The 26,609-nt window shown below is 48.4% G+C and overlaps 1 protein-coding gene across 7 annotated transcripts; it reads left to right on the forward strand.

Annotated features, from left to right (window-relative positions):
- The first annotated feature begins 3,513 nt into the window (after positions 1-3,513).
- On the forward strand, positions 3,514-26,394 carry LOC114601682 (CYFIP-related Rac1 interactor A-like). Of its 7 annotated transcripts, none has more exons than XM_028739059.2 (12): positions 3,514-3,870; positions 11,745-11,829; positions 15,420-15,500; positions 20,158-20,279; positions 20,638-20,743; positions 21,201-21,337; positions 21,668-21,745; positions 22,646-22,762; positions 23,045-23,124; positions 23,739-23,865; positions 24,397-24,467; positions 25,409-26,394. In XM_028739059.2, exons 3-12 carry the CDS (start codon positions 15,431-15,433, stop codon positions 25,470-25,472), a joined length of 972 nt encoding a protein of 323 aa, XP_028594892.1. In that variant the 5' UTR covers positions 3,514-3,870; positions 11,745-11,829; positions 15,420-15,430; the 3' UTR covers positions 25,473-26,394. The 7 variants fall into 7 exon arrangements, with proteins under 7 accessions (XP_028594892.1, XP_028594891.1, XP_028594888.1 ...); XM_028739055.2 differs by lacking the exon at positions 15,420-15,500 and adding an exon at positions 18,024-18,103 and having other exon boundaries at positions 3,518-3,870; XM_077931895.1 differs by lacking the exons at positions 3,514-3,870; positions 15,420-15,500 and adding exons at positions 4,678-4,776; positions 18,024-18,103.
- Positions 26,395-26,609: the final 215 nt, after the last annotated feature.

Consider the following 26,609-nt stretch of genomic DNA (forward strand, 5'->3'; position numbering starts at 1 on the left):
AGAGGTTGCAGGAGTGCATCTCCTAGGAGTGGCAGAGTGGACTGGGTCACCGTACCTGGGGAAAGGTAGCTTCCTTTCTCCCCAGGGTTTTCTGTGGATGGCCATTTGCCCCAATTCAGTGGTAAAATGTGGGTTTTCCTGAGGGAAGCACCAGGACAACAACAAAAAACCTACTCAGACATGGAGCTTTAAAGTGCGGACCTGTGCCAAGAAAGCGCTACACAAAAGGACGTCTGGATGAGCCCTGAGTGATGTGGAGAAAGCCCACTTCACTTTTGCAGTTGTGCCACAAGCTCTGGGACTCAGCCCTGTTTGCAAATAAGGTCTCTGTTCCAGGTCTGCCCAAAAGGGTCCTTCACTACACCCTACTCTGCATCAATCACCATTCAATATTTTTCAGATAGAATCCAGACCAAGGGCCAGGTGGCTTGATATGCCCAGATGCAGAGTTTGCTATATATGTACCTACAGTGGTACCTCAGGGTACATACGCTTCAGGTTACAGACTCCGCTAACCCAGAAATAGTGCTTCAGGTTAAGAACTTTGCTTCAGGATGAGAACAGAAATTGGGCTCTGGCAGCACGGCGGCAGCAGGAGGCCCCATTAGCTAAAGTGGTGCTTCAGGTTAAGAACAGTTTCAGGTTAAGTACGGACCTCCGGAACGAATTAAATACTTAACCCGAGGTACCACTGTACTAGCCGCAGTGCCTGGATTCTACCTCCACTGCCAGAGGCAGCATGTCTCTCTGAATACCAGTTGCTGGGAATCACAGGAGGGGAGAGTGCTTCTGCCATCAAGTCCTGCTTGTGGGTTTCCCACAGGCATCTGGTTGGCCACTGTGAGAACAGGATGCTGGACTAGATGGGCCTTTTGTCTGATCTGACAGGGCTCTTCTTACCTTCTTATATCTAACCAAATAATTAAAATCAGCACTGGAGCTTCAGCGAGGGAATTCAAGTCCTAGATATCTGCTTTCTCGGCCTGTCAGAGGTATGCCATCTTGCCTCTTCCTCAGAATGCCATCTTGGATCCAGTCCACTGAACCTACATCCTACAGTCAGACCCTGTAAGGCTTAGCCCATGCTTCTTTCCATCCTACCCAGAGAAATGAATTATTCCTCGCTGTGGGGCAACTCCTGCGTTCTGCATCGCCAGCTACGTTCAAAGGCGGAGAGAGTAGTAGTGGCTGCTTGTCAGTGCCGATCAGCATCACCTGGGTTGCCACTTGCCTAAGATGAGAGATCTGGTTCAGGAGGCTAATGCATTCATGTCAGGCCCGGAGAAGCAGAAACAGCCCCCTCCCCACCACGTTCCCTCCTCGACCATCGTGCTTTGGGAATGGGGCCAAGACGCTTCCCTTTCCCTTTTCTCTGGGCGACAGCAGGCAGCTTTTGTGCCCCAGATTTCCGTGCCCCTCCCTCCTCGTGGCATTTGCAACCCAAATGGATGAGCCAGCAAAACTCCAGCCTCTGCAGATCACCCGGCCTCCTCCTCCTGCTGCCTTCATTCCAAGCGGATGCCCACCACGAGCTGAGCATCCCTAACCGCCTTCAGAGACAGCTGTTGTCATCATCACCAGGGTGTGTCCAGAGGGCTGTTGCTCTAGAGTGCACAGCTGTGAGCCTGGCGGGAGGGAATGCATGCAAGCAATTTAGAAATAGGAGGAAAATGTGGGAGAAGAAAGTAATCTTCTTTCCTCACTTGCATTAAATCAGACCTCAGGATCACCCACTGACACTTAACCACCACCAGGTTCACTGGGCCGGACCTACCATTAAGCAGAGTAATACAGCTGCCTCAGGCGGCAGATGCTTCGGGGCAGCAGTGCCAGGGAGATGCTGAGGTGTGCCTTGCCTGCACTGCCTTAAATTAACCTTCTGTTCACCCACCTCCTGCTGTGGTGGATGCTGCCCCATCAACAGTGTTGAAATAAGAGCTAACTAGTAATCTAGTAGGCTTCTGTACCTAGATGGGGAGGGAGCATAATCTTGTCTTTTGCTTCAGGCAGCAAAAAGTTTGTGACTGGCTCTGAAGGTTCTAGTCAGGAAGCAGAAGTTATGGAATCTGCTGCCACAGAATGAAGGAATGTTAACAAAGACAAAGAATGTTAACAAAGTCTTGCAATAGCCTTTACCTAACCTCCAGGTCAGCGTGGCTTATGAGAGTTGCAGTCCAGAACACCTGGAAGGCACCAGGTTGTGCATGGCAATCTGCGGCCTCTGCCACTACAGATGAGACAAGGTCAAGGACCTTTGACATTGTCGGTTCAATTATTCAGTGACACAAGGGGGGGGGGATCAGGTGGATCTGTTTAAAAATTGTGCCAACAATAATTTTTCTTTTTGACAAAGAATTCAGAGCTCGTGAATTCCTAATGGTGCTACCCATGGCAGGTGGCAGTGGCATGTGAAGACACTTCTGGACGAGTTTCAATATGTTTAATAGTTACTTTCTGAAGATGTGAATATGTTGGAATTCTTAATCCAGGCCCATCATTGGCTGAGATGGATCTCATAATTATGCCTTTTGTTGGGTCACCTGCAAGGTTTTAATTAAGTTGCTTTTTATTGGCTTGTGCTTAATTTTGCTTCATTTCTCACCTCATTTGCTATCTCATGTCCATCTGAACAGGCTCTGGTGGTTTTAAGAATGGAATTAGACAAACTCATGAAAAATAAAAGCTCTGAGACTCACTCTGAGAGCCAGTGTGGTGTAGTGGTTAAGAGCAATAGACTCGTAATCTGGGGAACCGGGTTCGCGTCTCCGCTCCTCCACATGCAGCTGCTGGGTGACCTTGGGCCAGTCACACTTCTTTGAAGTCTCTCAGCCCCACTCACCTCACAGAGTGTTTGTTGTGGGGGAGGAAGGGAAAGGAGATTGTTAGCCGCTTTGAGACTCCTTCGGGTAGTAATAAAGCGGGATATCAAATCCAAACTCCTCTTCTTCTTCTAAATGGACCTTCTTTGGTCAGAAGCAACTGAGCTGCAGTTCTTCCCCAAAAATATAAGTAATGAATGAGACATAGGGCTCATCCAGACATCCTTTTGTGCCACACTTTCCAGGCACAGGTCCACACTCTGTGTCTGATCATTTTTATTATTTTGACCTGGTGCTTTCCCTGGAAAAACCTGCTCTTTACTGCTGAATAGGAGAAATGACAATCTGCAGAAGACTGGATTCAGCAGTAAAACATGGGTTTTACTTGGGGAAAGCACTGGGACAAAAAATAAAACTGTTTGGACATGGAGCTTTAAATCCTAGAGCTGTGCCTAGAAAAACTCAACAACTTGGGCTGCCCCACCCCCAACAAAAATCCTGGCTACACCCCGAGTGAACCACTGACAACAGGCCAAAGATCTGCCTTTAACCAAGATTCTGATTTGGGGTTGTTATGCATACAGCTCCTGTCTGGGACAGGAGGGACAGGCTGGATGACCTCTTGGGTGCCTTCCAGTTCTCCATATCCTGAACCCAGGCTTCCCTTGCCTGGCTCTTGAGACTGAGAGAGCGAGAGAGGAAAAGAGGGCCTGGCACAGCAAGGCAAGGGTTAATCTGCCCTGGCTTCCTTGCACTGCAGACGTCACAGATGTTTTAGAAGGAGGGGAGGGGGCCGAGTAGTGGTCTATGGTGGTCTTTGTGATACATTTTATACTGATAGCAGCAGCTGCACCAGCAAAGCTCCCTTCGTTGGATTGACACACACAGGGAGGGCAGCGCTCCTTCTGCAATCTCTCTCTCTCTCTGCAAAGGGGCTACTCTTCCCAGGCACAAGCAAGGATCTGCAGAAGATTGGGAGAAATATTATTGCATCCTCCCCAGCGTGTCTTTCTGAGATCTCTGGCTTTGCCTTGTCGTCCTCGGCAGAAAGGTGGGTGTCTCTTCCATTGGCAAGTGGGGAGGAGGAGGGGTGCGAGGACGGAATCAGACGAACTGAAATAGAGATTTTAAATTATTATTTTTTTGCAAGAACAAAAGATGCATATGAGCACCTGGTATTTCCAGAGCAGTCCAAAACAGGATTTCTCATGAATCTTCCTGGCTGGCGGCCGGGGCACCCTTTCTACACAGTGACAGGGAGGGTGGGGGGAAGAACTGCTGAGTTGGGTGGGGGTCAGGGTCTCCCCAGTAGATTTTCTGAGCTCTCTTTATGCAGGTCGCCACCTGCTCGCCCACTGGCTTTCTATGCTGAAAACCTGGGCACCATCACGCTCCAGGGTTGCACAGCCTCAGCGCTCTGTTCCCGACCCACACCCTGTTTACTGTTGCCGTCGGGCGCTGAGCAAAGACGCTCTGGTCCCCTTCCGTGTCCCATGTGCAGGCAGGGATGGCGCTGGGGTAGCCGCTGCCTTTGGAAGAAAAGCACGCTCCCCATTTTGTGCCGCGCAAGGCCAGGGTCTCGGTCTCCCTCTGATCTGTGAAATGGGTGGAGCGCAGGGAGATGTGCTGTGCCTGTGCCCCTCTCCTGCAAGGCGGCACTCATCGCTGCTTCATCCTTAGCCCCCTGCGGAATTTTCTTTTCCCCCTCCCTGCCTGCAGTCGCAGGAAATGAGATGCCAGCGGCAGCGGCAGCACATGGCTCTCTCTGCCTCTCCTGGGGGGGGGGGGGGATTAAAAAATAGCTGGGTCTGCTCAGTGAGATTCTTTTGTGTGTGTTGGCCAAGGAAGGGCTCCTGGTTGCTGGAACGCAATGGGCTTTTGTCAAGAAGTTCTGCCCATAAATCGGTACCCAGGTGGTCCAAGGTGCTGGTTACCTTGCAAGTGATGCTGCTGACCGGTGAGTGTGTGCAAGGGTGACTATTGCAACCTGGGATAGGGATGGACTTATCAGAGTGTGTCAGCATCTAAATTCACCTGTACAGCTCTGTCTTCCTCCCACTGACATTGGTCCAGACAGAGGTCAAAGTCTCCTGGGATACTGAGCAGATAGATATAGAGAGTCTATTGTCTATTCTGTAATAATGAATGAAGATTCAGGTTTGGTCTCCCTTGTCAAACTGCACCCCCCCCCCAGCACTCTTTACTAGTTCCTAGAAGGGAGACTTCCTCTGAAGTGTGGGGGATAGGCAAACTGCCTCCATACACTTAGAAGCATTGAGCTGTCCCCTGTTGGAGGCCGGAGGCTGGACCAGGTGGTTGCTAAGGTCGTTTGGATGCTCATGTTCATATGTGCAAAGAGCTTTTCAGGTGCATCTCCCTCACAGCTGGATGAAGGCTACAGGCAACTGCCCCTAGGAATAGGTCGTAACCACTCAATAATTGTTGGATGTCTGGAGTGGATTCTGTTTGGGAGGATAATTATAGATGCTGCAGTGAAATCTACACTATGGGAGCTTCTCTTGGGAGAACTCATTAAGGAAAAAAAGGGGGGGAAACAGATCTGCTCAAAATCCAAGGCCTGCCTGGGGTTGATTTAGGTCACTCATTGATGGAACTTAAATGAGTGTGTTCCTTCCACAGCCAGCTTTGTGTCTCCTTTCTCACAACCTCTTGAAGCCTGTGAGTGGTCTCCTCTGTAGTTTCCCCCTCTTCCATTCTTTGTCTGGAAACAAGAGCAGAATCTCAGACTCTGGTCTCCTTCATGCATTCGCTTGATATGGTGAGAAGAACAAGGTGCATGATTCAGGCTTGGTGTTGGCTACGTGAGATCTGGGGCACTAGGCGCTTTCCTAGACAAGAAGCAAAATGGCCCCAACAGCATATGCAAAGGATTTTGGTGCCCCAATGAGCAAAACCTGATTGCACATCTTGGACCAGAGGAAGCATGTGCTCCTAGATGGGGATGAAGAGGTAGCAGCAAAGGCTGGTCAACGACACATTGGAGGAAAGTGCCAGGCTTTGCTCGGTGGGCCTGGAGTTGGAGCCTTTGCCTCCTGGTATCAAACAAGGTGGAACTCAAGATTCTGAATGAAGAGCTGATTTAATAGAAAAAGAGGAAGCTGCCTTAAACTGGGTCCAGTCTAGCTTAGTACTGTCCATATTGACTGGCAGTGGATCTCCAGGGTTTGAGGATCCAAGCCACTAATGCCATTTCCCCTCTTCCCAGAGCCAGGTCCCTCCTTCATCCTCGAAGCCAGTCTTTCTCCAAAGCTAGTTCCCTTCCAAACAATTTAGAGTCCAAATCCATGCATGGTTAATGATTAGGGATGATGGGAATTGTAGCATCTGGAGGGCACCATCTTGGCTGCTGCCTATGGCACAGGTCAGTCTTCTTCCCCCATCCTGGTGCCCTCCAAATGTTTTGCTGCCCCAATGGGCAAAGGAACGCAGCCAGCACAGCTGCAGAGGGCACCAAGTGCAGGAAGGTGGCGGCTGCAAAGTGTAGGCTTGCCTGATTTGGCTGCAGAGCACGGTGACAGTGAACTGGGAAGGTCTCAGACTGTGAGCAGTCAGTTTGCTCCTCCAACCCACCCCCCTTCCCAAACCACTTCGGTGTGAACCTGCAGAATTTATTTGCCTCTGAGATGAAACACTCCCTTCCTCCTTGGCAGAGCAGGAAAGGAGAAGCAGAGGGGTGACAAGGCGATGCAAGCCATTCTCCCATCTCAGTGCTGGTTGCCAGAGGCAAGGGGTGTGTGTGTGTGTGTGTGTGTGTGTGTGTGTGTGTGTGTGTGTAACAGACCAAGAAAACCTGGGTGGCATAAAACCTATGATGTGGTGTGCTTCCAGACAAGGGTTTGATGTGGGATGTCTGCTCCTCATGCATTCCACCTGACACCATCAGATCAAAATGCCGGCCTGTATCCCCCACCCCATTTAATCCACATTCACCCTTTTGAAGGAAAATCTGATAAGTTTTTTTAAAACCAAAACCATAACCTGTTTCCAGTCACTCATCTGTGATATCTGAACAACCAGTTTACAATATTGTCCCCATCTAGAAGCCCCTGCAGAGACCATGAATTGTGTTCCTCTACCCAACTCTCAGGACAGACTGCTTCCTCCAGAATTTACCTTCCTGGATCAAAACATTTGGTTCTCCGCTCCCAAAGGCTGACACCTGCATCTCCTCACCCCTTGCAAAGCCCAGAAGGTATTTGGCAAAGTCTAGAGAAGGTGGACATAGCGCAGAGTGGAACCAGAAGCAGGGCAGGATCTAGAGCAAGGAAGCGGGTTCCAGGCAGCTGGTCAGAACTGGGTAGTGCAGGTGAAGGGAGACGTCCCAAGCAGCACAGAAGGAGACTTCACAAAATCCCCATAGATGGCGCCCAGCAAAGGAAGCCACCAAGCATTTACAAGCACAGCAAACTGGCACAGAAGCATGAATTATGGCGGCAATGCATGGGTAATGTCCATTGCAGGAATCTGATGAACAGGTGAGAGGCTGAGTCAGACTCCTCACCTGAAAGGTCACAGGTGCAACCAGTACGTCCTACTTCTCACGAGGGAGGCTGTCAGGATATCCCTTTCCAAATTCTAGTGAATTCAAGGGGTCACAATACCTTCCACGTTGTCAATCCTGACTCAAAATGGAGCACAGGAAGCTGCCTTATACTGAGTCAGACCAATGCTCCATGTAATTCAGTAGTGTCTACACTGCCTGGCAGCAGCTCTCCAAATTGTCAGGCAGGGTTCTCTCCTAGCCCTACCTGGACATATGATTGAGGACTGAACCTGGGACCTTCTGCATGCAAAGCAGATGCTTTATGTCTCTCCCTGATCAAAGCAATTATCAAAGGCATCCCCATTGGAGAGATCTGGGACCAAGTCACAACACCAGCATGCAGCTCCTGGCTCTGTTTCCCCTTTTCAGATGACAAGAGTGCTCTGAGCATGTGCAAAATGTCTCACCCCTTGGCTTGCTCACATGCACTGGAACTGAGGGCTAGGAAGCAGCATGAGCCCCAGCACCTCTCTCAGAGTACTTCCCTCTCACGTCCAGCTCCCACTCACACCATTTACTCATGAGCAAGGTTGCCAGTGGGCTCATTTTGCACCATGGACGCATTTTGGAAGCCCCCCACCAACCTCCTAAAAGTTGGCATAATTAGGAGCACAGAACCATTAACATTTGAGCATGCATAATGAGGGTCTGTGTAGCTCCCCTCCATTTTGTACTGATGCAGGAAATTGAAAAACCAAAGCAAATTTCTATTTTGAAAGCCCTCCTTGTGCCCTTCAGAAGGGGGAACCACAAAGGACTCACCAGAGCATGTCTGGCCTTGTGGCACGTTTAAAGACACTCTCCCCCCTCACAAGCCCCTGAAGTCAGTTAAATCACTGTAAACAATGCAAATAATCTGACCATTAGTTTACTTTCACAAGAGACACTGCTTGTGCAGAAGGGAGGGGGAACGAAAGGCAGGCCAAGCCACCAGCCTCAGTGACTGCACCCTGCAGCAGAGGCAGTTTAGGATAGATCTTAAGTCACGTCTAGGGCTAAGTTCACAGGGGCAGCTTAAAGCTGTGTGTCCTAGGTGTGCATGCCTTTTTGCATTGTCCACAAGATGTCATCCTTACCCAAGTGTTAGCCTGCATTTTCCCCACCCTCTTATTCCACACTCTCTGGGCTCACCCACACTTCCCTGGGAAAACCTGATAATTAGCACTGAACTGGAGCAAATGTCGGTTGGGTTTTCTCCAAATTGACATTTGCTCTGATTTAGTACTAAAGAGCAGGTTTTCCAGGGCAAAGCAGCAGGGGAATGGCAAAACTGCTCGGAGCCATGCCTAGAAAGCATGTGACAAGTGGAACACCGCTCAGACCCGTGGACAAGCCCCCTCTTGTTTAAAATTACAAAGAATTGTGAAGAACCTGCAGCCAGGGCTTACCTCCTCATCTACTGGTCTTTCTTACAAGCTTGCTGCTAGGTGCTGAAACTGCAGGGCACACACCTTCAGGAAACGAGAGGCTGAACAACACCAGCAGCCTTGCAGAGAAAAAGGAAGTTGCTCGCGTTGCTAATGAATTTCCCAGACTCAGGGAAATGAGAAGAACTGGGAACTTATAAGTAGCAATAGCAGTGGATTGGCCCTCAGTTGTCACCTGATTCCCTGGCCCAGGAGGATTCTGGGACGTTGTTCATAGCCCCCACTGGAACTACCTCTGGTTCCTTCCTCCAACCCATGGAGCCAGTGCCTGACCTGGTTCAAGCCCCGCAGCTCCTGATACTGGTTGCATAAAAGAATGTTACAAAAATGTGTTGGAAGAAGACCTGGCCTAGCTGTCCCCCCCCCCCCCAATCAATGAGGGTGGTTTTAAAAAGAAAAGAAGATGATTTTAATCTGATAGATATTTGCTATGACTTCTATGGATGTTGCCCGCCAGTAACCTTCATCAATGCTACATTACACCAACAAGAGGTCTGGAGTAGAATGTGAAAAGAGAAAGAAATGATCAGGTGTGGACAGCATTGTCTGTGAGCCTAGAAATAAAGCAGTTTGAAAAATGAGACCTGCCTCTGCTCAGTTACAGAAACATGGTGTCAGAAGCAACCAACCCTTGCGACCACCACTTTCTGCAAAAGCTGAAGAAAAGCTCAGGAAAGGCCAGGAAGGACTTAGCTAACTTTCAGCCAGGCTGCAGTTAAAGTTCAAGGGTTGAGGTTCATGAAGCAAGTGCTCTGCAGTATGAAACAGACAGTGGAAGCCTTTTTGAACCAGGAAAAATGGGTTTTTGCAGTCAAGGACCTTCAGATGCTGTGAACAGGTCCATCCTGTCTGTGCACACATTGGTACATCCCCATGCATCATCTGGGGATCCTCCAAGGTGGGCCTCGTAGGAACTGCCTTGGAGCAGCTGCTCAGTCTGAGTAGGTCAAGTAGCAGCAAAGAGCTCTTGAGCAGACTAATCAGGAGAGAGATTTAGACACCATTCTGCACACTGCAGGGGGGGGGGGCATGCACAGAGCAGAAGACAAGCTCATGTACCACCAAGTTGGGTGGCCAGGTGCGTAGGACAGCTCTCTTTTGATACACTTGCCCAGTATCCTTAATTGACCTCTGAAATCCTAGTGGTTTGAATGGTTACAAAAGGTTTGTGAAGTGTGTGTGTTTGTTTGCATAAATATTTGCATATATGTGTGTAGTTTTCTAATGCTGTGTTTTGCTCTGTTGAACTGCTGGGACCCTGGCAAGGTGGCTGGGTTTGTTGCTGGTGATGTTAGCAGCAGCAGTAGCTGTACACATTATCAGGAGAACGGGCACCTTTCAGTGCATGTAGACAAAGCTCTTGACTTTTTTCTTCAGAAGGACTGCTTGGTGGTCAGAGCTTAACCTCCCACTCAAGCCATGATCTTGCAGGTGGGGAGCTTGATAAAACTCTGCCTCTGTCCTCCAGCACTTTCCAAAGAGAGAGAGAGAGGGCAGGACTTCAAGTGGGTTGCAGAGTGCGTCTCTCCTGCCCTTTCCACAGCTGCTCCCATAGGAGAAGGCTACTGAATCTGGGAAGGGGAGGCTCAGGAATCTCAAAGTTCTTCAGAGGAGAAATAGACATGGATAAGAAAGAGGAAATGGCTGTGCAGTGGTGCTATCCTGGTAAAGCAAACACAGACCCCAGCCTGGATTGGGCCAGAGTTTACAACAAGTGACTTCTTCAAGCATTCACTGTTCGCTACAACATGTTGTGCCCATGTTGTGCTTCCAGAGGCTGAACAGTTGTAAGGAAAGTTGCAGCTTGAGTCCACAGTGAACAGTTCCAATGACCTGTTCATGACAGGTGAGGAAAATGTTGCCAGCCAGAAGCAAAGGGGGGTGGGAAGCAGTAGACTGAGGGTGATAATGCACTGAAGTTTGAGGCAAAGGGGGGGGGGTGAATTTCACAGCAATTTCCCTGCTAGGTGTTCACATCAACATGGCTTCAATTTGTTTTTGTTTGTGTACACACCAGGGCAAAGTGAGGGGGGCAGGGGGCAAGGATATATTTACCCTATACAAAGGTGTTGATAAGAGAGAAATCAGAATCAGCTTAAGGGCTCTGATCAGTGTGAAGGTAGTTTGAGAAACAGGGCACCAAACAGGAGTCTTTTGTAATACAGGATACATATGCATTTTGGATATTGTTGTGTGAATGTGGATTAAAACCCTGCTCAGCCTTCCTCTCCCCTTGTCCTGTTTTACCTCTAGACATGTGGATATAGACAACAGTGCCTTTCTGAATGCATAAAGACCCCTGCTTAGCTAGAGCTGGCTTCAAAACATCAGAGATTGGGGGAATGCTACTGCTGGGAAGGAAATGCCTTTTAGCCTGCTGGAATGGCCAGTGCAGGCCCTTAGGAACAGATAAAAAGACAAGGCCTCGGCCCTTTATATCAAGCCCCTGTGTACCTGCCATACATCCCAATGGGGCATGTGATGTGGAGGACCTCCTCATGGACTGTGTCCAAATAGTAAACTGATAGGTCATGAGGGATAAACCACCATAGCAGAATAACTCCAGGAATGGAAGAAGTACTTTATGCTTCTACTGAATAATGCTTGCCTTGGCCCGTGTGGCAATGTGAGGGAATAAAATGACTGTTCTGTGGTCAAAGAGCCACACTGTGGCCTTTGGTCATCACCCTCTCCATTCCTTCTTGTGTGATGCACTTGATGAAGTGAATACTGTACTTTCTCTCTCTATCTCTGGCACACATGCATGGGGTTCAGCTTTCACAATTCCAGGTTTCCACCAAGGACACAGCTTCATTTCAGGCACCTTCGATCAGCAATTTGAAGGCGAATTGCTTAGCTCATGAGAATGGTCTAAATCTGGAAGCCTAACGGTGCGTTTTCTCTCCCCCCGCCCCCTTCTCTCTCATGCTGCAGGATTCTCCCAGTTAATGAAGTGTTTTATGAACCCTACATAAGCCTGCTTCTTGCTGTAGAGGTTACTGAAGCATCACAAACTGAGGTAAAAAATATAGCCCCCTTTGCTGCTTGTGTGATGCAGGGACCTATCCAGTCTTAGAGTTCAGAGGGCACTGGGCGAGGCCTAGAAAAGCAAGTGTAAAGGCAGGTCTTCCTCTAAACATGTAGCAGAACAAGGTGGCAGAATCCTGAGGGAGCGGAGTGCACTGTGCCACATCAGATGGAACATAATATTTTTTAATATAAAAAAATACTCTTATGTAAAGAACTTGCAATCAAAAAATGAGAGTTTGGGGGTGCAAATAAGTATTTCTAAAATGTGACAACTCCCCTCCCCCACCTGCATTTTGAAATTTGCAATCTGAAATTATAACCATCCATTCTGCTACATCACAACTTATTTATTTGCAATGTTTACAGACCGCCTTTCACCACAGATTGTCACAAAGCGGTTTACGCAAAAATCAATAAATATATCAGTTTAACACAAACCAAAATCAGATAAAAACATAACTTGAATAAATGAACTTGAACAAATACACTTGAATAATGTACAATTATTTAAATACCTGCTGAAATAGAAAGGTCCTTGAGAAGTGTTTGATTGAAGTCCAGTAGAGAAGGGGTCTGTCAGATCTCAACTATTGGGGAGTTCCACAGAATCAGGCCCACAATATGGACTGTCTGGCCCTTAGGAGACACAAGCCATGCATATCTGAGCCACAAGTGGTGCTAAGTTCTTCTTTAATGCTAGGGGCTGCCTCGCCTTCTCACTCCACTTGCCAACTCCACCTGCCCCTTTGCCAACAGACCTTTCCCCACACTTGACCCCCCCTCGCTTTACACCTCACCCATGCCCTTGCCTGTGCCCTCTCACAGCTCACTCTGCACACCCCCACCCCAGGCCCCACCACCTTTTAAAGGAGAGTGAAGTGCTTCACAGAGCAGCTTGCTAAACTGCTGTGTGAAGTGTTTCCTGCCCTCCATTAAACCTTGCTGCAGGCCCGTTGGTTGGTGTGGCTGTCTATTGGCAAGCCACGCAAACTCCAGAGCATGACAGCACTTTACATTTCTATGTATATAGACAGATAAAGCAAGGATACTCACTTTGTAGGCCCAAAACAAGTGGCTTTTTATCCACAAGCTGGCTAACACAGGAAAATGAAAGTAACCACAAGAAGAAACTGAAGGATTGAGTCTTAGCTCCAACCCATAATAACTGGAGACAATATTTAACTCTGTAATTACCAATTACTACATTGGGTTCCTGGGGGACGCGGGTGGCGCTGTGGGTAAAAGCCTCAGCGCCTAGGGCTTGCCGATCGAAAGGTCGCGGTTCGAATCCCCGCGGCGGGGTGCGCTCCCGCTGCTCGGTCCCAGCGCCTGCCAACCTAGCAGTTCGAAAGCACTCCTGGGTGTAGTAGATAAATAGGGACCGCTTACTGGCGGGAAGGTAAACGGCGTTTCCGTGTGCGGCTCTGGCTCGCCAGAGCAGCGATGTCACGCTGGCCACGTGACCCGGAAGTGTCTCCGGACAGCGCTGGCCCCCGGCCTCTTGAGTGAGATGGGCGCACAACCCTAGAGTCTGTCAAGACTGGCCCGTACGGGCAGGGGTACCTTTACCTTTACTTACATTGGGTTGCTAGCAGTGATTCCCTCAAAGACCTCCATGATCAGGGGAAGTTATAACTCTTTTAAGTGTCCTGGGCCCAAGTTGTTAAGGGTGTTGTAAATTAACACCATAACCTTTAACTTGGTCTGGTAGCATATGGGCAACCAGTCCAAGCTTTTAAGCACCAGAGACCAGAGTTATGTGCTGGCAATAGTCTGTCTCCACCAACAGTCTAGCTGCAGCGTTTTTCACTAGCCAGCTTCCAGACAAGGCCCAAGGGCAGTCCCACATTGAGTGTATTGCAGTCATCAAGTCTTTACTGCTTCATTCGTTGTATGGTTAGGTCAGGCTTACAAAGCATTCATTGGTGCACAGTAGCAAGGAAGCAGAGAGCAGAGAGCCGATCAGGAGGACAGGTCATTGACCAAGAGACTCACTTTTTATCCAAAGCGCAACAGAGCCTTCTCCCAGTCCCAGGCCTTTCCTGATGATCAATGACTGCCAGGCTCAACTCACATGAAGTCACAAAGAACTGAAAAGAGTCACTATTGTTAGTGATGCCAAGAAAGGCTTCACATCACCCTGTACGGTATCAGGCATAGACCTTGTTGGGCACTTGCCAAGGCCCGCACACTTGCAGGGAGAGCCACTGCAACTCTCTGGAGACTCCTAGCCCTGCTGCAACTCCTCTTTGCTGTCACCTGCCTCCTCTGAGCATGCCAGCAGCAGCAGCAACGCACCCTTAGCGCTGCCTCGTGCTTTCCCTCTGGGTGATTGTATGGATTGGGCCTGGAAAGAGAGGACAAAGTGAGCAGGCAGACATGCTGTGGAGGAGAGGGCCCACTGAAAGTGCCTTACCTGAAACCTAGAGCTGCCCCAGTAGAGAGCTTTAGGAGAGCAAACTGGGCTAGTGGGTGGCTACTGCCAGGATCAGATTATGGTCTCTCCTTGGCAACGAGTGCCCATTCATACCCTAGTCAAGGGGTGGGGAAATCTGTAGCTCACCATACGTTGTTGGATTTCAACTCCCAGCAGCCCCAGCCAGCATGGCCAAAGACCAGGGATGATGGGAGTTGTAGTCCAGCAAAGATGTCTATGGCCACAGGCTCCCCAGCCCTGCTGTAGGCATTGCGTGGTGGAACTGAAGCTGCTGAGGTACGGTTGTTCTGCTGCTGAGCTGGGAGGAAGGGGAAGTCCAGTGGAGGCTGAGGGCTCTGGAAGCACGCAGAAAGCTCTCACAGGAAGTCTGAGGTGCAGCACAGCACACTCTGCTTCCCTCTGGGAGTCCAAAATAGAAAATATAGAAGTGGTTGTGGGATTTCCACACAGACAAGGCTGCAATGAGATGTACAGACAGAGCTGAGCTGCCTGCAGCAGCAGCAGTGACACGTGCCCTCTTCACTCACTCAAGCCCTTCAGAGAGGACCTGTTTGAGGACAGAGGGCTCTCTCTGAAGCAGGTAAGCTGGGAGGTCCTGCTTTCCCAAGGGTGCTGTGGGCGGGATGGTTTAGGAAGGAGAAAGGTGGTGGTGAGAAGCATTGAGGAGGAGGAGGGTCTACACTGGGCCAAAAAGGGGCTATGGACAGGGACCCCATTGGAAAAGGGGCTCTCAGTAAACACCTTTAACTCAAACACCCATTTCTGAATTTTGTACCATATATCTACATGGCGGAAGTGGTGCTGCTGCCACCCACCTTAGAACAGGCCGTGTGACCCAATCGTGGGCTCTGACCCCTCAACTGAAGACCAGTGTTTCTGAGTAGGGGAAGCCAGTGTGGTGCCCTCCAGAAGTTCCCGCACTCCCAGTTCCCACCCTCACTGACCATTGGCTATGGGGGCTGCTGGGAGTTGGAGTTCCACACCTGGAAGGTACCACATGAGCTGCTCCTTCTCCTCTAAAGGAACTCTGTGCTCAGAGGGGCTTTCTTGCAGCCTTTCTCTTCCTCTCTTTCTCAATCTCTCTTTCTTTCTCTCTACCTCGGTTGTTTTCTTCCATCTTCTGTTCTGTTTCTCCCGCTCAGGTCTGCTGGCCATGGGCAACCTGATAAAGGTATTGGGCAAAGATTTAGAAAACTGTCCTCATTTTTTCCTGGATTTTGAAAGTAAGTCCCATGCGCAAAGGAGGGACGGGGGTGGTGTCTGTGATTACTGGCAGAAGGAGTTGCTGTTCTCCACAAATTTTGGGGGTCACACTTTATAAATATTTGAGGTGGTGCCAATATACTTTTTTAAAAAAAGAAGAAGACTTTGTTGGGAAGCAGCAGGCAGTGTCAAGCAGACACTGTAACAGACTGGGCATAACTACACTACAGATTTGCAATTTAGCTGCCATGGCTGCTCCCAGAGAATCCTGGGAACTGCCCCCCCCCCCCGCTGTCTTAGCTGAACTGCAAAGTGAATGGGGTGGAAGCTGGTTTGAGGGAAGATGCATCAAACCACAGTCTTTCACAGGAAACTTCAGAATAGATATGGATTGTGGCTAACATCATGTGTACACAGCTTCAAACACCAGCAGTGGGAGCGCACTAGGGCCAGAGTAGACAGTCATGTGTACACAGCCTAAGAAGAACTTTAACCTTGCAAAAATGGCACTTAGGAAGAGAATATTAATGCATTATTATTATTATTATTATTATTATTATTATTATTATTATATGCATAGAAAGTTAAGTTGCACTTTTCCTGTTAAAAGCAATAGGATGAATATTAGTTGTGACCAGCCCATCCAACATCCAACATGCCCTGGTGTTCCCAGTCAGGTGTGGTAACTAAAGTGTGAGCTGAGAACTGGGCAGTCCCTCCTTCAAATCGTGTTCACCGCACTCAGACCACTATTTATTGGCATTGGAATTTCCATCTGTAATATGTGGATATTAATTTATCTGAAAGAGACAGTTAAAGGAATCCTGTGAAAGTGTATCTGATTCACTCTTGAGTACTTAGAAGGACTATATTAAGTATTATTGTTTCCAAGAGGAGTTGGAAAGAAATATCTTTCTCTGTCTGAGGGCCAATTTCCACAACTTTTCAAACATGTGCCAAGTGTTTTACAGTTGACTGTCTTCACAATATTTCTTTCTTCAGAAGAAATTCATAGACTGACTAATAATAATAAAAATCTTTAAGTGGTACAGTGGTACCTCGGGTTAAGTACTTAATTTGTTCCGGAGGTCCGTACTTAACCTGAAACTGTTCTTAACCTGAAGCACCACTTTAGCTAATGGGGCCTCCTGCTGCTGCCGCGCCGCCGGAGCCCGATTTCTGTTCTTATCCTGAAGCAAAGTTCTTAACCTGAAGCACTATTTCTCGGTTAGCGGAGTGTGTAACCTGAAGCGTATTTAACCTGAAGCGTATGTAACCCGAGGTACCACTGTATGCATAAAATAATATAAAATAATTATCAATAACACAGAAACAAAACCAGCAGCATTTTAAAAACAATACACCTGCAAGGAATGCCAGGGTTTGATAGACTTATCAAAAACTACTCAAGGAACTTCATAGCCAAGGAGAGATTTGGGCCTTGAACTCATGGGTCTAATCCCCAAACTCTAGGGTCAGTGACATCTTGGACTCATCAAAGAGGGAAAAGAAAAGGCAGCCTCTGATCTGGGCAGCAGCAAACCATTTCGTGCCAGCTGTTCTTATGCCCTTTCTGTGCTCCCAACCTGGTACCCTCCAGATGTTTTGGTCTACAACTCCCATTGGCCCCAGCAGCATATCTGTATGATCCTGGGGCTGATGAGAATTGGAGTCCAAATCATCTGGAGAACACCAGGTTGGGGAAAGCTGTTGCAGGGCTTTGTCTGTTGTTCCCTTTCCAAAAAGGTAAGGACTGATTCACAAATGCCCTGCAGCATTTCTGGCCTGTTGCTATGGCCACCAAGGCTATTGGGTCCTGCGAAGCAAACATGACCGACACTTGTGCCAATGTGTGGGCTGAACGAAGGCCTGGTGGCTAAATGGAGTCCCTATGTGGGCAAATGCTTTGGCTGCCATCATAAATTCAACCTTTGGTGAGACTCTCCCAAACTTGCCAGGCATAGGTCCTGTTGAACAACCAAGCTCCCCTTAGCCCCCAAATCTGGTTGGAGAACAGTGACTCTTGTCCTCCTCTGTTCCTTATCATTGGTCTTCCTCCCCATCAGTCAATGCACATCTCCATTCAGGGGCAGGAAGAGGTGGGGTGGGCCTCTCTATACTCAAACATGGACCATCAACAGTTGTTTATTTTCTTCCCCTCTAGTCTAGCCTTCGCCAGCCTGGTTCTCTTCAGGTGTTTTGGGCTACTACTCCAATGGGCTGATGGGAGTTGTAGTCCAAGTACACCAGGAAAGAACCAGGCTGGCAGAAACTGGTCCAATTAATTGAGAATTGACTAAAACATATCTCTGAATGCTACAAAGTTTGTGGGCCTGTTCACCTCATCACCAAGTACTCGCAGCCAAATAAGCTGTAACGTCTGGTTAGTGGTCCTATTTGAATGTAGAAATTGTTTGCTGAATGACTCTTCCTGCCACCCAGAAAGGGGCACCTTTCCCAGTGACATTCTCCCACAGACCTCTCCTTCCTTCCCCACCTCACTACCCATCATGCTTTTCTCCCTCTTGTCTCTTCTCTTGCAGGTAGCACATGGGGAACCTTCTTAAAGTGTTGACTTATAACGAGCTTGACCAAGGCCCTAATTTTTTCCTTGACTTTGAACGTGAGAAGGGATTTTTTTATTTTTTTGCCTTTGTTTTCATTCATGACTTTCTTTCATTGATTTAATTCATGATTAAAATTGATTTATTTCGTTTTGTGTGGAGGTGTAGAGGCAAGGGCTTGTATCCTCAGGGCAGTTTCTTGTGGATTCAGCGCTGCTCAGGCATACAAATGGGTTTTTTTTGCAGCATCCACACAATGTTGACCTCACCAAAATGCCATCCCATATCCCTATCCAGATTTACCACTTCCACAAGTTATTTACTTACCAGATTTCTCATGGAAATGGTAAAAAACAAAACAAAAATTCCATATTAAAAAGGAGAATAATATGGGACAGTATTTTTGTGAGGTGGGTGTCATGTGGATGCTGCAGAAACATTACTGAATGAGCAGCACCGAGTCAGCAATAAACTGCCATGTGGAATTCCCCAAGAAGCTTCAGGGTGAGATCTAGAGAGGCAGAGGAGGGAATCAGCAACCAGACAAGATAATGGCTGCTGGGCTATGCACAGCAGAAATATGCTTCTGTTGCAGGTGCAATGCCTTCTTTCTGGCAAGATGATAATGATATAGCAGTGGGAAAGGGCAGTAGCCAATCACACTGAGAGCAAAGGAGGTGGGGCAAGGGAAGAGATTGGTGGACCTTCTCAGAACCCTGGATAGTGGACAGTTGTTTTCTGAAGAGGAGGGTGATGGGCCAGAAAGTAAGGCTTCTCCTCCAGCAAAGCGCCAAAAGCTCCCACATTTGGAGACGTCCTACAGGCAGCAGTCTGCATCTCCTCCAGAGTGGCGGCCTGACTGCAGCCACATTTCCAGGATTTGTTAGAGTTGTGCTAGCATCTCAGTGAAGAGGCATTTAGCAGCCCTGCGGTGTCCAGACAGCATTGCCAAACAATTAACTTTCGGGGTTCGAATGGCACATTGCCACACCTCCTCACAAGCAGACGCCAGCCTGGACCTGGACTGCTGTAGGTGTGCTCTGTGTGCCTGACCCACTCCCACTTCTCAAGCTCCCATAGGGTGTGGATGAGACCTGCTGGGCCCTAGGACTGCTGAAGGTATGCAGTCTGGGGAGAGAGGCATGGAAGACGAGTTAGCGCTAGATAAGGCAGGCAGGCCAACAGTCCTGGAGCCCTGCTTTGGGGAGGAGAGTGGTGGGCAGCTCACTGCCTAGGATGCCATTGGCTTAGTGCCTCCTAGAGTTTTGTTTTTTATACTTTGTGGTTTCTTTTTGGTCCTCCTGTATATTTATTTTCTAATATTTTCCTGGTACAACTAAGGGCCAAAGGTCTGTGGCAGCCCTCCCCAGCTTGTCACCCTCAAGATATTTTGGACTACAGTTCCCATCAGCCCCAGCCAGCATGGTTGTATGAGTCAGGGTTCGTCCATATTTACGTTTGTCCTGTGCCTAGGAAGCACATGTCTGGGAGGTTTTCTGCTTCTCCCATGCTTTCTAGGCACACGTCCAAGTGGTTTTCAGTTTGCTTGGCCGTTTTCTTTGGGGAAACCCACTCTTTAACCACTAAATCAGAGCAAACGTCAATCCGTGGAAAACCCAGTTGACATTTGTGGATGAGCCCTCGCTGAGGCTCATGGGAGCTGTAGTCCAAAATGTCTGGAGGGCTACAGATGGTAAGGATGGTCTGTGGGCTTCCCAGAGAAAGACATGCAAGAGAGGGGCTCTGTCGCAGCTCACAGGCCGGGCCATGGCTTCCCAGTGCTCTTTGGGGGCTGCCCAAGACCTCATCCCCTCCCCAGGCGGTTGCACAACGTGACCTGGGTACACCCGACAAGCCTTGCCCATGATGCCAAGGGGTTTGGGGGGAGGCAGAACTCTCTGGTTGCAAATAACTACTCCCCTGGTCCCCCTGACATTCCTTAGGTTGCCCCCCCCAACCCCTGACCAGGCCGAGGGAGCTCTTGGATCCCCTCATTCCAAGCAAGCCATCCCAATGTCCCTCCCTCCCTTCCCCCTGGGGCTGGGCTGAGAAAGTGTCCTGCAGCACGAGTGTCCTAACCTCTCCCTTTCTCTCTGGGTGGGGTTCGCTGCAGATGCACAGCCCACAGAAGCCGAGACAGCTGTGTGGAACCAGGTGAACGCTGTCCTAGAGGAGGCGCAGACCATTCTGGCGGAACTGCAGTCCTACACCGGAGCTGGGCAAGAGATCAGAGAGGTACTAGGAAGAGCCTGCTGGATCAGGCCAGTGGCCCACCCAGTCCAGCATCCTGGTCTCACAGTAGCCAACCAGATTATTCAGTGGGAAACCAGCAAGCGAACAAGAGTGCTCTCCCCTCCTGTGGCTTCAGCAACTAGTATTTAGAAGCATTGCTGCCTCGGACTGTGGAGGGCAGAGCATAACCGTCATGGTATTACCTGAGCCCTTCCCAAAGCTGACCCCCACATTCCAGAGCTAGGAGCAATGCTAGCAAATGGTCTGGATTCCCCCCCCCCCTCCCCACAAAGATTTTTGTACTTTTGCAAAGCTAACATTTCAGGAATAAAACTTAGCATCTTGTGTTACTTTATCACAGGCCATCCAAAACCCCAGTGACTTGCAGCTCCAAGAAAAGGCATGGAATGCCGTGTGTCCCCTTGTGGCAAAGCTGAAGCGTTTTTATGAGTTTTCACTTAGACTTGGTAAGTGCCCTCCCACATCCTAGCAAAAGGGGGCGTTCTCTCATTTTCTCATTCTTCTCATCTTCAGTCCAGTTCGACGCACTTCCACATTAGTTTGCAAACCTCTTAAAAAAAACCCATAAGGAAACAGTGGCACATGAAAATGTCTTTCTTCCTAATATCTGGGTACATGACTTTGTTTAGCATATACATTTTTAAGAGGCAATTTGTCCCTAATACAATGCATTTCTTTATGGTGATTTCAGGAAAATACTTGCTTCTGCATGCCCTTCTCATTACTATTAACGTTTTTGGTGTGAATTTTTAAAGGAGAAGCTGTGCTTTGGTTCCAGAAGCAGAGCTTTGGCAGGTTCACGTTAAAATGTAAATTGCACTAATCCTGCAAGCTGTGCAGGGATTGGCCTGGTGAGGGGGCTGCTGCCTAACTTAACCATCTCCCTCTTTCTGTCTCTCCCAGAGAATGCCTTGCGGAGCTTGCTGGAAGCTCTCACCAGCCCACCTTACGCCCCGACTCAGCACCTGGAGAGGGAACAGGCTCTCGCCAAACAGTTTGCAGAAATCTTACACTTCACCCTCAGTTTTGACGAGCTCAAGGTACGTGTGGGAGGAGGCGGCCGCCAACAATGGTTGGTCCAGTGACAGCAGGGAATGTGATCTGAGCATAATAACAAGTAAAAAACCTCCCACAGGGGCTTCTGACTCTTGCTCCTGTGGAACAATATTAGGCACTTTGCACAGCACCCACTGTGGATGGTTGGCACAGGTGCAGGTGTAGCCTGCAACACACACACACACACACACACACACACACACACACACACACACACACCATCACCATCCTTTTCCCTTCCATATGTGGAGAAAAGCCTTCTGCTTCATCTTCTGCATCACCCCTGAATGAAGTCTCCCTTCTCTGTCTCCCAGATGACCAATCCTGCCATCCAGAATGATTTTAGCTACTATAGAAGAACCATCAGTCGAAACAGGATCAACAACCTGCAGGTAAGGAACGGTTCCTTCCTTTCCCTGGGAGGCAGAGTAAAAACCCAGGCTGGGCAAAATGAATGGAAATTCTAATGGCAAAGGAATGGTGGGAACTTGAAGCTGCCATGCAAGTGGAAATGTGCAGAGATGCCAGAGCAAACAGAGTATGTTCACTTGAGAGCCAGGGCTCATCCGCACTTCCTCTTGACCCATATTTTAATTGCCTTGTGTACTGATTAATTACCTCAGGTCCAAGAGCTTTTCTTGTTCTTCCATGGCTGTACCTTGCAAAAATCCAAACTTACCTGCTGAACTGAAGCTCAATTAAGCAAAATCACTCTTTGGATTTTCTGCATATCCGATTCAGCAGACAAGATCGGATTTTTGCAAGACACAGTGAGAAAAGCTCTCGGATCTGGGGGAATTAATTAGCACACAACACAATCAAATTAGGGGTCAAGCAAAAGTGTGGATGAGCTCTGTCAAGAAAAAGAATAATGGAAAGCCAAGTGGGAGGGGGAATGGAACGGAATGACTGGAAAAGGAGAGAGACATAGATGTAAAATGAACTATCTCGTCTGGATAGGTGGTTTCCTGTTTCACACTGAGAAGTTATTTTTAAATGTCCCCAGGGATGGAAATGAGAGCTGTCCGTAGAAATAAACATAGAAATTAAACATTTTAAGGTAGCTGGGGTTGGGCAACATGGTGCCCACCCTCTACCACCAACACACACACACACAAGTAACAACAGAAACAACCTAGTAAGGACTGAGCATGCCCAGTGGGCATGGAATGTTGGCTGATTTTGGTGGGAAGGCGATGAAAAACTGATGGAGTAGAGTGGCTGGGACCTTAAACAGAAGCCCTCCATGCCGCAACGTTTTGCTGCAACTGATCTCCATTCCTGCCCTGCAGTTAGACGCTGAGAGTGAGGTGAACAACGAAATGGCCAACCGGATGTCCCTCTTCTACGCAGAGGCCACCCCGATGCTGAAGACTCTCAGCAATGCCACGACCAAATTTGTTTCAGAGGTAAGTGATGCCTCTCAAGGCACAGAGAAGACAGAGGCAAGAGTTGCCAAGACCACCTTAACATGACAGCCTGCTGCAAAGTCCAGGCTTGCTTGGTTGTTCATGCAAGGTTAACGCTGCACACTGGCCTGGTGGGTTGATGGGTAGAATCCACCCCAAGGAATCTGTGCTGTGGTGGCACAGGGACTGGGGCTGCCTCTCTCCCTTCAGATACTCTGCTTGCTCTCTCCCTGGGGAGGAAGAGCAGGGGGTAATCAGCATGCAAACTGGGTCTCCTTTCAGAACAAAACTCTTCCCATTGAGGACACGACTGACTGTTTGAGCACCATGGCGTGTGTCTGCCGGGTGATGCTGGAAACGCCGTGAGTACAATGCCCTACATGATTATAGGCCCCAAAGGCTGAGCAAAGTGGCCTTCAGGGTTGCACACATACAGCAGAGTCTAAAAAGCCACACAATTGACAATTGCAATTAAAACCCGACTAAACTGAGACCCCATGTTAAAAATATGGGGTTACTCAGAAACTGCAATTAATCCAGAATGTGGCTGCTAGACTGGTGACTGGGAGTGGCCGCCGGGACCACATTTATTATTATCATTATTATCAAATGAATGTGCAAAAATGTAAACAAAGAGTCACCAAGGGTCACCGTACAATGGGATTGGTCAGCCTTCTACATGCCGCAAAGCAACTTACCTGGTGAGCCTCTCTAGGGAGGGAATTCCACATCAGAGGGGCAAACACTGCAAAGGCCCTGTTCCTGGTCACCAGCATTTTGACCTCTGGACCAGGCATCTGTAGCAAGCCCCCACCCACTAGATGACTTTAAGGGACCCATACATCTTTTTAGAGTCTTTAGACTGTGTTTAGCAGTTCCATGCTATGAGCTCCCCAGGAAAGCTGGGAAGGAAATGTGGGGCATGGAAGCTGGCCCAAGGAGGCTTGTTCATGAACCTCTTTCTTGTTTGCAACAGGGAATACCGGAGCCGCTTCACCAACACCGAAACTCTCCTTTTCTGCATGCGGGTGATGGTGGGGGTCATCATTCTTTATGACCATGTCCATCCTGTGGGGGCTTTCGCCAAGACCTCCAAAATTGACGTGAGTGACATTTCTCTCTTCATATAGAAACATCAATCAGAGAAACTCAAGGAGCTGACAAGCCAGCCTTTGATGACCTTGACCTTATTGATGTTTTGGACTACAACTCAGCAGCCTCAGAATAATATAGCCTCAACGACTGGGGCTGATGGATGTTGTAGTGCAAAACACCTGGCGGGCACCAGGTAGGGGAAGGCTGGAGCCTCCAGTGTTTTTAGTGACAATTGATCCTCAATTAGCTTTTAAAGGGAAGGAGGAGCAAAGATCCATAGGAGCAACCAAGCATCAGAAGAGCCACGCCGGGTGGGACTTTCCATTCCAGTCTAAATGCGGGGTTTTCACCCTCTCTTGCTGCACCTCCCATATCCACATGTTCTGGAAGACCCTATTTTGCCTTTCTCAAATCTCGTGAATCTGCTCACAGGCAAAGGGACTGTTGTCAGAATAAGTGGGTGCACTTTTCCAACATTTCCCCCCTTTGAAATTTGACTAACAAGGGTTTTTTTTCTTTTTCTTTTTTAATGCCGGTAGATGAAAGGATGTATCAAGGTCTTGAAAGACCAGCCTTCCAACAGCACAGAAGGCCTTCTGAATGCACTGAGGTAAGGCAGCCCAAGAGGCACCTTTGAGGAAATGGGCTTTGGCAGCCAGAAAAGGTCTGCTGCAACTCTCAGAAAAGAACTGCAAGCGCGCGCACACACACACACACACACCTTGCACAAGCACCAGGATTGCACTGGGATGACTCTGGCAGCCTAGGCAGGTGCTGGAGTTGAAAACAGATAGCATGGAAGAATTTTCAGAAACTGAAATTGGTTTTGTAGACATGAGCAGTTCTTATTGAAGGAGTGCTGTGGCAGGAACTGGAGAAGTTGACTATTACTAAATGACCATTGACTTGGCTTCACAGAAGGAACTCCCTCGTGCATTGCCCTCACATCACAATTATCCTGTGGGGCAGACCATTATTCCCATTTTACAGCTGGGGAGTTGAGGCCAGCAGCCCTTCCAGTGTTCATCGCACAGGAAGGGCTGGCCTGAATCCTGGATTCCAAACTAGCTCATGCCCACCAGCTTTGGTATCAAGGGAGCTGCAGTTTCTCAGCACTCAGACCACTGTATGCTGTTCAGGGACACTGCATCTTCCCTGTCCCAAACAACTGGCACTTTAATTGCTTTGACCAGCATCACAGAAACCTACCTTTTAGGTCCATCCAGATGTTGCTAGACTACAGCTACCATCATCCCTGACTATTGGCTATGTTGGCTGGGCCTGATGGGAGTTGATGTCCAACAGCACCTGGAGGTTAAGCTATTGGCTACACCTGGGCATTCAGGTTCCTACCCTCTAGTCACCGGCAAACCCCCCCTATATCCACTCTTCCTTTCTGCCAAACTAGTCCCTACTAGGAAATCCCACATTTTTACCTTTGGTCAAGGGCTTAGATGTGCATTGCACCTGTTCCCACAGCGGCCAGAACAATTGGCTTCTTTTCTCTACAACTGGTGTGCCCTTTCCCACTGCCTCCCTGCTTCTTCCTAGGTACACCACCCGGCACCTCAATGATGACACCACATCCAAGCAGATCCGGGCCTTGCTGCAATGAGCACCCCCTGCAGTCGAGGGGTGGGTGGCATTCACCAGAGACCCAGAAGGGGATTTCTCCATGGAACCTTCAGCAGAAATTTTAATGTTGACATATTGCTATAAATAACCATTGGCCATCATATTCGTCATTTTGTAAAAGAAGAAGAAGAAGAAGAAGAAGAAGAAGAAGAAGAAGAAGAAGAAGAAGAAGAAGAAGAAAGAAGGGGGGAGATTTTAAATAAATATATATATATATATATAAACAAATAAATATATATATATATATGCACACGCACACATACATACACACACACATATATATAAAGTTATGAGAGATAATCCTTCCAGCTCAGTGCCAATCTGCCCCATCTCCCAAGACACTCTATGTTCAACTCTGGCAGAAGTGCAGCTTTGCCAGAGAAGCGCCATGTTGCCAAGGCCGCCCCTCTTCACCGTTCCAGTCCCAGTCCCACCCATGTTGATGTGACATGTCTAGTTCTCAGCCCTGAAAGGCTGACATCGAGTCTGACCAAGCTTCAGGAGGGACAAAGGGGGCAGGGTTTGGCCCAAGCTGGAAAGAGCCACCATCTTGGAACCAGGTGGAAGGTCTGTTCCTAAACTCTTGAGAGGTCCAGAGATGGATCTCCTGAACTAGCCCAGACTCCAGAGGAGGGTGGGGGGCTAAGTGAGAAAGATGGAGAGATGTTCTCCTGTTTAAGATGTAAATAATGTGTCTGGAAAATGACTGTTGATCAGGAATGACTAGGATGATTGATGCAGGATGATGATGATGGTGGACATCATCATTAAAATCTTCAACACTGATTCCATTCAAAATGGCTCAGTCACACCTTTTAGATTTTTAATATAAACAATTAAAATCCACTCACCTGTTATTTTGTACATTTTTGTGTCAAATAAAATAAAAAGAAAAAAAATAATCTGTTGTGTGAGAGACTTGGCTGGTTGTCTGTTTTGCTATGTTGGCAAAATGCACATGCTCAGAGGGGTCCCTTTTTATTATTATTTCATGTTCCAAACAAGGCTTGGGCAAAGGTGATCAAAAGTGAGATTTGTGTCCATGTGTGCACAAACACATTATTCAGACATGTTTGTCAGGAGTAGGGAGTAATCTAGGTGGATAGGGAGAAGAAAG

Source organism: Podarcis muralis, chromosome 7, assembly GCF_964188315.1.
Source record: "Podarcis muralis chromosome 7, rPodMur119.hap1.1, whole genome shotgun sequence".
NCBI classification, from domain to species: Eukaryota; Metazoa; Chordata; class Lepidosauria; order Squamata; family Lacertidae; genus Podarcis; species Podarcis muralis.

Coding starts and splice junctions, on each gene's coding strand:
- LOC114601682 (XM_028739058.2), top strand. CDS start 18,031: ATGGGGAACCTTCTTAAAGTGTTGACTTATAACGAGCTTGACCAAGGC. Junction 18,104..20,157: donor TTTTTTCCTTGACTTTGAAC/GTGAGAAGGGAT, acceptor GGTTCGCTGCAG/ATGCACAGCCCACAGAAGCC. Junction 20,744..21,200: donor TGAGTTTTCACTTAGACTTG/GTAAGTGCCCTC, acceptor TGTCTCTCCCAG/AGAATGCCTTGCGGAGCTTG.